This window comes from Acanthochromis polyacanthus, chromosome 8 (assembly GCF_021347895.1).
Source record: "Acanthochromis polyacanthus isolate Apoly-LR-REF ecotype Palm Island chromosome 8, KAUST_Apoly_ChrSc, whole genome shotgun sequence".
Taxonomy (NCBI): domain Eukaryota; kingdom Metazoa; phylum Chordata; class Actinopteri; family Pomacentridae; genus Acanthochromis; species Acanthochromis polyacanthus.
Window position 1 is genome coordinate 22,486,680 of NC_067120.1, and position 11,547 is coordinate 22,498,226.

General features: G+C 39.6%; 1 protein-coding gene across 1 annotated transcript; it reads left to right on the plus strand.

Moving 5' to 3' along the window:
* Positions 1-402: 402 nt before the first annotated feature.
* Positions 403-6,686, plus strand: nts (neurotensin). Its single transcript, XM_022211986.2, has 4 exons — positions 403-739; positions 1,854-1,915; positions 4,294-4,494; positions 6,225-6,686. The coding sequence occupies exons 1-4, from the start codon at positions 679-681 to the stop codon at positions 6,366-6,368; spliced, it is 468 nt and encodes a 155-aa protein (XP_022067678.1). The 5' UTR covers positions 403-678; the 3' UTR covers positions 6,369-6,686.
* Positions 6,687-11,547: the final 4,861 nt, after the last annotated feature.

The window sequence follows — 11,547 nt, forward strand, 5'->3', positions numbered from 1 at the left end:
GCACCTGTTGAACTGACATCATTTACAACAAGAGATGTGCTGTTCCTCCAAACAGTGACATAAAGAGTGAGTCTTATTTGTGCATCCTCCCACATCAGCCCTGCTCCCCATCACAGGGAGACAAGTGCAAAAAAAAAAAAAAAACAACAACTCTGTGTGCATCCATGAAGGGAAATAACCGAATCTTCCAAGTCATGACGCAAGAACCTTTTGCCTCGTGATGCCGAAGTGACATCTGATGACACAATGACGCAGTGACAAGAGGGACGAGGGAGTATGGAGAAAGACGGTGGATGGATGGAGCGAGGGTGTTCGTGGGTGGGAAGGTGGAGATGTAGATGATGTGGGAAGGGAGGGGAGGGGAGGGGAGGGGAGGGGGTGAGAGACCGGTCCTCTGACATCACGTTGGCTCTTATATACTGAGGGAATGGAGCCCACTGCACCGCACATCCAACCAGGAAACTGCAAAAGCGTGTTTGGATTTGGAAGAGAAGAAGAAGAAGAAGAAGAAGAAGAAGAAAAAGGAAAAGAGGAATCAGCTGCAAACTCTCTGTGCAGCCTCTTTAGCTGTCTGTGTCTGACCCTTAACCTTATGGACTAGATTCCTCCTCAGGTGAACTCTTCAGTGTGGGACCCCATCTTTTGGTTTTGATTTGCTTTTTTAAAATTCTTATCAAGATGCAGGCACAGCTGGCGTGTATGCTTCTCCTCTGTTTCACATGTGGGGCATTCTGTACAGGTAAGAGCAGCAGCTTTTATGTGCATCATTTCATGACTTTATTCACTCAAAGTAAAAAGGGGAAAGCAATGAGACTGACTTATGACTTACTGTGTGCAACAGGTGCATGGCTTAGTGATGCTGCACGTACTGAAAGATATATTGAATATTATTTCATTAATTCTTGAAATTCATGGAGATATGACAAGAGAGCGAGAATTTGCAGTTCTTCTGAACATTTGGATTTTCTGAGCTTGGATTTTTGGATTAAATATTGAAATACCCTGGCTGGTAAAAAGATTTTTTTCTTAAGGTATTTCTTTTTCTTTCTTTTATTTTGCTGGTGCCACAATTCCTTAAAATGGAGGATTCTAATAACTCCTCAGTTAATTAAAAAACATTTAATTATGCACTTATTCATTAATCTAAGCAAAATCAATACATTTCTTTTTCTAACTCTTTTATTCTTATTTTCTTTCCAAGTTATTGATTCAGAAATCCTCCTCATATATGCGACACTTAATCATTTGATGAATGACTCACAATAATGATGCCTCTAATGGTTTAGAAGCAGCACATTTATAGGAACATTAATACAGGAGAGATTCTGTTACAAGCTACAGCAGAGGAAAGTATTTTTCTTCTTACTGTTTTTGAATCAATGGGATTTATTATTTCATACAAGCTACACCGGACTGCTTCAGAGTCTAAGTCAATGTTAAATTAGGTCGATTGCAAAATCAATTTTGGGTCAATAACCATGAAATACAGATATATTAGGATCTGTCTGCAGAGAAAGAGCTTCAGCATCTCTGAAAGCTGGTAGCACTGCATTGGATAAATGAAGTGTTATTGGATAATTTGTACTTTCTCATCAGTAATCAATAATGTGTCACCTGTTGGAAGTCCAGCCATCAGTGTTTCATCTCAGCCTTTTGTCTCCATGTTGCACTTTAGATATAAATGCTGAAAACCTCCTCTTAACTCCAGCTCACAAAGACGATCAAGCAGTCTATGCACCACAAATCGATGGGGATCATCCTCTAATACCAGTGTTTCATTGACATGAAATGATGAATTTAACTACCGATCAGATGGTTGAAGGCTTCACTCCTGTTTTTCCTCTAACTGACAGATGTCGACCAGGAGCAGCGAGCGCTAGAAGAGGAGCTACTCAGTAGTCTCTTCACTTCTAAGGTACAGTGTTTTTTTGTTGTTGTTGTTTTTTTTTTACACCATAGAGTGTCCAAAAAGCTTCAGAGCACCAGGTCAGCTAGTGACCCTAAAATCATCCTCACACACACAGGTGTTCTTTCAACATATCCAAATCCACGTTTCAGCTGCAGCCTCACCTTTAGGTTGTGGTCACGTTGAATGGCAGATAAATAATTCACTACAAGAGGCTTTTCTGTGCAACTCAGGCTGCCTACTGTAACTGGCGTTTTGACTGACTTTGTTTGGATTGTAAGTTAAATCAGTCTTTTTGGTGTTCATTCCACATGCGCACAGGCAAAATCAATATAATCATCACTTCATATGCCACGCATCCTCTGAGATGAGAAGAAAATCAGAGCTGAAGTTGGCTGAGGGAAGTAATTCAGTTGTAACTTTTAGATTTTTATGACATTTATCTGGCGCTGTGTGCTCAAGGCCATGCAAAGCTGAGGGATGGAGTCAGTGAAAGTGGAAGTAGCGACGCGCAGAGACGGATGGCCGAGCCTAATAGGATTCAGATGGACCTGACAGCATCATAACGACACGTCTTCTACCTCTCTCTCTCTGTCTCTGATAAATAACTGTGGCGCTCGTACGGAGACGGGATGGTGACAAATCAGCCATGTGATTCATTGCTGCTGAAGCTCGGAGGTTACGCAGGGCTGATGATTGTAATAATAACTTGGCGGATGACTGATAGAGTGTTCAAGAGGCTGGAAAGTGCACTACTGGAGAAGATACTTGTGGCTGTCTATCTGAACAATCCATTTTTTTTCTTCTTTGTTGACAACTAAATCGACTGACCTCTTTGCCAATTTTTTATCTGGTTAGATACAGGAGCTGCATCTCCCCTGTGGGTCCTATTTCTCTATTAAAGGTGACTATATTGCTTTCTGGAGAAGGTTCATGTGTTCACCTGGACAGTTTGGTACTGACCTCAGTGTTTCTATCATTGTCTGGATATTGGAATGTAGATTGAGCCTGTCCACTAAAATGCTAAACAGCTCAGAATTATTGATTTAACCAGCTTTTGGGTAGAAGACCCAGGTGATTCGTTCATGTGACACGACAGCACAATTAAACCACACCTGGCTTAGTTAATTTAAAGCTGAATTCAAACCACTGAGGTCTGTAACGCATGATTGATTTCCAAATGTCAGCAGCTTATATTAGATCTCCGGAGTCTTGTTCTTTCAACGCCTCTACAGCTTTTATTACATGCCTCTTGCCTTGCAAACAAGACGAACTTGTACGGTCTCCATCTTGAACAACAGCAGAGGACACCGTATTCCTCTGCTGTTCATAAACGAATGGAGAAAATTGAGGCTTGGAGGGCTGGTGATCATTTACAGTAGCTTACAGTCAACAATTTCCCCACGCTGTCTGAATCTCTCAATCATCCTCAGTGACACCCAGAGGTCTTGGCAGCAAGGTGTATAAAATCACCAGCCCACGCACACAGAGAGGCCCCGGGGCCCCTCGCCATCTAAAAGCACTTGAATTAGATTATAACACAAGAGACTGCAGCTAGATGAGGTTAGATGTGACTGAAATATCACTTAGGGTGTCTGGTGCTAAGAATGGTTAAGAAATAGCACATATATTCCTTAACTGCTGCATGGCAGTCTGTATCAGTGATCAGACTGGACTGTGAAATTCTCAGATGCAGCATTCTCAGTGCCTCTTAAAGAGAATTGACTCAGTCTTTACTGCCACAACAGTAAAACACAGCACATTAAAGTGTTGACTGGGAAAAACCTCGAAAGTTGCATTTAGACTACAATGGATTGTATGTATGTACTCTTCAAACCAAACCTGTGGCTGGGCGCATGCTGAAATTAAGATTTCATTAATTCACTGAGATTTATATCAAATACATGGCTGCACTGTGAAATAAATTCAACAAATTGCCTGAATTTAAAATTATCCTCACATTCATACACATGGGGGAAGAAGACACGGACTGAGTAACAGGAAGAACTTCAATTAATAAATATTTAATCGTTTTTTTTTTATTCTAATTGTATTATGGTCACAACCAAAGAGGAGTTTAAAACAAGCAACACATTTTGATTTAAGCAGGGATTAGATTAGATTGCATGAAATTGTTCTTGATATTGTGTCCAATTCGTTTATGTCTGGATATAATGATCAAAGCAGTGACCAAATTAGTTTTTGTATCTTCTGACGTTTTTCCTCCACTTTCAACTCATTTTCATTTCTGTTTACTGCAGAACATGAATCAAACCACTACTTACTGAACATCACATGCTTAAAAACACAGTCTGACTTCAGGCTGGAACCCCATCTGTTATTTAGCTAAACACCCACCTCCTCCCCTCTTTGCTCCCTCTTTGCAGATGAAACACAATAAGCAGAGTGCCCCCTACTGGCGCGTGTCACTGGCCAACCTGTGCAGGATGGCCAGCAGCCTGCGGCAGGAGGCATGGAGTGGTGAGGAAGAGGAGGAAGGCGAGCTGAGGGAGGGGAGCCTGCAGCTGCTGGAGCAGCTGTACAGCCTCCAACACATCTGTCGAGCACTGCAGAGCCGGGAGGAGAGGGTGAGATGCACGCACACAGATGCACACCGTAGTAGAAGTAGCCATCCGTACTCATAAGATTATACACACAGCATATTACACTTCACTCTATAAACTGAAGAACTACAACCTACTACAGTGGGAATAAGTCGTCATTTGATTCATTTTATTCTCTTACCAGTGTTTGCTTTGTGTCTGCATCTGTATTTAAGGCTATGATGTTTCTACCAAGAACTAACTACTTGAGCAAAAGCAACTGTTCAGCAGGAAAATGTACTTAGGATTTTTTCTCAGAGGTTCAAAATCAAAATATTTTCATCCTAATGAATAAAATACACTACCATTTAAAAGTTTGGGGTCACTTAGAATTGTCCTGATTTTCGAAAGAAAAGCATTTTTTAAAATTAAAGATGACACTAAATTAATCAGAAATACAGTCTAGACATTGTTAATGTGGTAAATGACCATTCTAGCTGGAAACGGCTGATTTTCATGGAATATCTACATAGGAGTACAGAGGAATATTTCCAGCAACCATCACTCCTGTGTTCTAATGCTACATTGTGCTAGCTAATGGTGTTGAAAGGCTAATTGATGATTAGAAAACCCTTGTGCAATTATGTTAGCCCATGAATAAAAGTGTGAGTTTTGATGGAAAACTTGAAATTGTCTGAGTGACCCCAAACTTGTGAACGGTAATGTAGATTATTTTCAATTCTGTAGATTACTTACAGTGAGTCGAACACTTCTACACATCTCTACGAGTTGAGAAAATCCTCTAAAACGTCTTCTAAATGAGGTCAAAACTGGATAAGCATGCCACTGAAATGAGGCAACATGTTAAAAAGAATGAAAAGTTGCGATTTTTAAGTTGCAATTTTTACCCAACTGTAGCAGCGTTTGTTAACCTTTTCTAATACTGCGCATCTGCAAAAACAATGACAGTAAGAGACAGTGAAGCAAATAGAGCAACATTTACACATACAGTTGTTTTAGAGGTAACTGACTGGTTCATATGTAGTAGAGAAAGATGTGTATTGAAACCGTAAATTCAAAGTCACAGCAGCATTACATTTTACCAATGTACTTCAGTGAATATGCTTAGTTTGTACGCAGATCTACATTTTCATCTTTTACACGGAAATGAAAAAGCTGTGGATAATGATACAAATTTACTAATTTTAAGAACTGTTCATCTGTTAATTAATAGTCACTTGCTGAGAATAAATGTTGCAAAAAACCCCCCCACAAATATAACAAATCTAATCCAGCAAATCCAATAATAGCGTGTCTTGGCTGCTATAAAATCCCCTGAACACATGTACTGTACTGTACTCAGCACACAGACATACAGACTTGCTCTAAATCTCACTCACATATCACAAACACACACACATTTGACAAACACACGGGAGCCCATGTTTCGTCTCCCAGAGTAAACACACCTCATTAAATCTCCCTGTCGGTCTCCCCCCTCCTCCTCGCTCCTTTCCATCATTTTCCTTTCTGCTCCCAGCTCCCTGCACAACAGCTTTTCTCCTTTTTTCGAACATCTTAACACGGCGCCTGCAGATTAGCACCTGTTTTGCCATGCATGGGAGAACAGAGCGGGAGCACTCGTTTAATCACAGCTACACGGGCGTAGCTACCCATTACTTTGCCACTCAGCGACAAAACATGTGTTTGTCTGCCATTTCCCCCACGTCCCCGCGACACTCATTCACCGCTGTGTCTTTCTCTGCCCCTCACAGCTACTCCAAGACTCTCTAGAATATTCAGAGGAGAACAGTGACACTCCGCTGAAACGAAAATCACCCTACATACTGAAGAGGCAAGCCGGGCACACCACTAAGTCCCGGAGGCCGTACATCTTAAAACGAAATACAATTTACTGACAGCCATCCCAGAGACCAGGGTGACGTTGTATGGGACCAAACTATATACTTCGTGTGATGATGTGATTGTGTTTTTTTTCTCTGTCTTCTTGTAGCAGCAGTGTTTCTTTTCTTTTCCTCTTGTTTTTATCCATTAAGACCCTTCGATTGTATGTGCAGCCTGAGGCCTGTCTATATTGTGCTCCTGAAAATAAAAGTCCTGAGCATCAAGCAAATTGTGCATCTCTGAGAAACTGTATTTATTTACTCTATTTCTTCACTGCACAACAAGTCTATTTTGATTCAGGATATTATTAAAGGATTCATGATACAAAACCACTGTGATGTGACAATCTGTCTTTTCTATTTATGTAATCACTTTGGGAATTTATTCTTTTTCATTTACTTTATCCTGATCACGGCAAGTCTGCATGTGTTAAAATATAATTGCACAGTTAAATCAAGAAAGACTAGGAATCCACACTGTTGGATTCTTGCCAGTATCCAATATGACAACTGTTACGATCCAACCTCTAGGGGGTGGCTGGATGCAACAAAAAAACAGATGTTATTGGTTGAGGTGAAGGGATTTATTGCTTAGTAGCAAACGGAACGTAAAGGAGACAACAATGAACACAAAACCGGTGAGTGTTGCTAAATCAAAGAACAGAATAAGACCAAATGAAGGCTAACAGAGTTTCCCAAACTTATCTAAACCCAAAACAAAGTAACTAAACTCACTAGCCAAACTTAAAGTACAACAGCAACACCAACCAGCAGTAACAAAAACTAATACAACAGTGCAAAGACAAACTCAACAAAACTGGTGCCTCACACACACACATTTGACCACACAGGTCACAGACACTCATTGATCACACGGGTAACGAAAACTCAAAACTCGAATGGCTTCTTCACTAAGCCCACACTGTCTGTAGCACTCACCACGAGTGTCTACAGACCGAAGTGGTCTGCGGTAGTTACCAACTCAACCACACGTACCTACAGACCAGAACTCATCAAAATGCAAAGAAATGATCACACACAGAGGCACCAGGATGGACTGGTTACAAATATAGTCGTCCAGACTAATGACATGGTTGCAGGTATATAGCTTGCAGGTGTGGCAGTGGCTGCATCTGGTTGGTCAGAGGTGGAGGGGAGCTGGAGGGTGGCCCAATCAGGAAGGTCGGAGGGCGGGGAAAACCAGATTGCAGTGCAGGTCGTCAGGTGTCATCAGCTGGAATGGCTGTCAGCTGGGGTTCCAGAGACTCTGAAACATCCACAGCCGAACCCACACATGTAAATTTCCCCCACACAATGGCCCAACAGGACATCACCCCAAAAACCAGACGGCACACCAATACTGGTGGCCGTAACACTCCTCCCCTTAAAATACAAACCCCAGTTTTGTACACAAGACCATCACCCACCTCAAGCCAATCACCCACCACCAAACAACATAACACCATAATCCAACAATCTACTAAGCAATAAAATCACCTTACCTTTATAGCCGTGGGATCATTAAGATCCCGGACGAGCCCCCACTTGTTACGATCCAACCTCTAGGGGGTGGCTGGATGCAACAAAAATGACCAAGATGTTGTTGGTTTAGGTGCAGGGAATTTTTTTGCTAAGTGGCAAAGGAACATAAAAATGGCAACAATGAACACAAGACTGGTGAGTGTTGCTAATACCAATATATGCATACACTACTGTTCAAAAGTTTGCTTATTTTTCCCAATGAAGATAACATTAAATGAATCACAAATGAAGTCTAGACATTGTTAATGTGGTAAATGACTATTCTAGCTGGAAACGGATGATTTTAATGGAACATCTACATAGGGGTACAGAGGAACATTTCCAGCAACCATCACTCCTGTGTTCTAATGCTACATTGTGTTAGTTAATGGTGTTGAAAGGCTAACTGATTATGCACAACTCACTCTCAGATTCACAAAAGAGGTTCCAACAAGTTTAAAAGGAAAATTAAAAAACTGTTCAAGAGTGGAGCTCTCATTTCAAAAATGGCACCTCAGAGTAGATAAGGGTCATTCCAGAACTGGACGACATTTTAAGTCCCACCAATCAAATTTCAAATAATCCATGTACAAAATACTAAAACATGCAGTTGTTGTATAAATGTACTTGTCCTGAGACCAATTCTCAAAAAAAGGAGAAACGGATGCCAAATAAACCCTGAGTTCCCCAGTTTTTCTCTCGTCCCATCCCCCTGATGACCAAATTGAATCTCAAAGAAAACAGTTAAAATGAAACCTAAACCTCCTTTCCTGGTATTATTTTTTCATTGATGTCTCTTGTAATTGTGGGAACATTGTTTTAATGATGTTAATTCCAGTGAATCTCATGATACACTGGAATTAACATCATCAAACAGTTTTCCAAAAGAATGGGTAGAGCAAAGATATATCCTCTCTTCTATTTTTTATATTTTCATAACAATGCCAGCCTCGATTGACGATCTCACTCTGCCTCATATTATCATGATAAGACAAATTCTTTTTACTTTTTCTTTGCTTTTTTCCATCAGTAAGTTTGTGCTCTTGGTAGCTAAATATCTAGCTTCTACTCCTGAGAAAAAGCCAACATCAGTACAGACCCTGTTACTATGATTAAAGTAGGGATAGCAAACAACAAATAAACATGTAATGAAAATGGTATCACTGATGTGTAAGCTGAGCAATCAAACTTTTGATAGTTTATTACCTACTATTGATGGATATGTCGCAGAAAATTGTAAAAGAGAAGATTTATTTTTCAACAAATTTGAAGCCCAAATGTCCTCTAGTTCTGGAATGACTCATAACACTTCTTGTTACCTGATGAAACAAATTTGTATCTTGAGAGTTGTTTTTCTGTTAACAGAACTTAATGATAGCCTATTACAGGATGTGTCCCCTATAACAAAGTCTGCAGTGAACTGATCCTACTAGGTGTTCTCTGCATCCAATCTTCCTCCACTACCACAAACACACGTACATATATCCATATACAAACCCCCTTAATTTGATCCATTTTCCATTAAAAAGACGAGAATCTTGGAAGCATTTAGTTCATTCATCTCTCAGATTGAAAATGCACTCTAATTACAATACAATACATATTGTTGCAGTTTAAATCATGAGGCATTTAGGATAGGATATGGCTCCGGTTGGGCTGATGCCATTTAAAATATGGTGGCAGAATTTTGACTATAAATCTCTTAAGGGTCTGTTATCACTTTGTCCACATATACTATTGTGCTGCTGGAAATACTCAATGGAGACCCAAATGTGGATCAATCCTCAGCTGAAGTAGTCCCCAACAAACTATTTGTTACTTGTGTCAACAGCATCCTGACGAAAAGCAAAGCTATATATTATTGTACTTCATTTTTTATAGCATGTTCCCATTGAGAATATTCTTATTCCATATTGGTGCGACTGTTGGGATACAGAAGTCAAAAGGTATTTAAAAATGGATCAGCACATAAATGACAAATTGATCAAATCTCAGTGATGATGTCAAAATCAGATTTTTATTTTTATTCATTTTTTTTACTGTCATTTGTTGTCTACATTTCAAAATCTGTCATTTGTGCAAATGTAATTAAAAACATAGTTTTAAAATGTTTTACATTTGATGAAATAGAGGAGTATAGTTCAGACAAATGGTACTCTGTGTACACTGGTACCACTGTTGACAAAACAATTCCAATTTCCAATGAATCGCATTGCTTCTCATTGGTGTTTGTCACCTTCATCTATTTCTTTGAAGCACCACAACAGATGCTACCAGTTTTGGAGAGATGGTTTACTACAGTCATGTCTGCAAATTGAGGTAATAATAATCCCTTGATGTTGAAATTCAGCAAGTGTCACCTTTAACATCAATAGTGCATATTACTCTGCTGTGCTGAACATTTTTTAAAAGGGGCGCTGAGGCCTTCAGATTTCAGCAGATAAAACAGATCTTTACTGCAGCTAATGAGAGCGTTGGCCTTAATAAACGGCAGTTTCATCTCCAAATCAAAGTGCCTTAGTGATCTTTGAAAATTGGTTCTTAGCTCTAATGGCCAAAAAGACTGAGTGAAATGCAGCGCACATGCATGGAACGGCTTTATTTTGTTTCTCCATAAAACATTAGCTGCTGACAAAAAGCTGCCACACTGGTGAGCAGTTTATAATGCTAGCCACTGTAGGTGAGGTAACACGGTAGGATTTTGAATTTTAAGATGTTGTGTGCAACATTCAGGACCACTGGATGTCACATCACCCTCAGACTCACAAAAATAGGCCCAGTGACCACGTCCTTCACCTTCCATTTACACTACAGTTCTTATTTTAGAAAGATTTTTTTCAATGAAGATAACATTAAATCAATCAGAAATACAGTCTAGACATTGTTGTTGTTGTAAATGACTATTGTAGCTGGAAACGGCTGATTTTTAATAGAATATCTACATAGGGGTACAGAGGAACATTTCCAGCAACCATCACTCCTGTGTTCTAATGCTACATTGTGTTAGCTAATGGTGTTGAAAGGCTCATTGATGATTAGAAAACCCTTGTACAATTATGTTAGCACATGAATAAAAGTGTGAGTTTTCATGGAAAACTTGAAATGGATGACCTCAAACTCTTGAGCAGTGGTTTATGACCAGAAAGATTGTATACATGGGAGACAAAAAACAAAAAAATATAAGTCCGAACATTTATCTAGACTCAACAAAAATATAAACGCAACACTGTTTTTTGCTCCCATTTTTTATGAGATGAACTCAAAGATCTAAAACTTTTTCCACATACACAATATCACCATTTCTCTCAAATATTGTTCACAAATCTGTCTAAATCTGTGATAGTGAGCACTTCTCCTTTGCTGAGATAATCCATCCCACCTCACAAGTGTGCCATATCAAGATGCTGATTAGACACCATGATTAGTGCACAGGTGTGCCTTAGACTGCCTTTTATACCTACCTTTTAGATTTTTAAAGAAATTGCAATATTTGTATCACTACCCCAAGCTCTTTATCATCGATAATATCATACAGTGCACAAACTTGGAGGCACGGAGAGCAGCAACAGCTGGGGGAAAAGAGTGTAAAAATGTTAACAAAATGGATGTTTACATTCCTCTATTGCTGTTCTGTGTAATATTCTTCTTTATCAGTCATCAAAATGTTTAAAAT

Excerpts from the sequence above, each read along its gene's own strand:
- nts (XM_022211986.2), top strand. The coding sequence starts at position 679 with ATGCAGGCACAGCTGGCGTGTATGCTTCTCCTCTGTTTCACATGTGGG. Across the intron at positions 740-1,853 it reads ATGTGGGGCATTCTGTACAG|ATGTCGACCAGGAGCAGCGA; the intron begins GTAAGAGCAGCA and ends TCTAACTGACAG. Across the intron at positions 1,916-4,293 it reads GTAGTCTCTTCACTTCTAAG|ATGAAACACAATAAGCAGAG; the intron begins GTACAGTGTTTT and ends CCCTCTTTGCAG.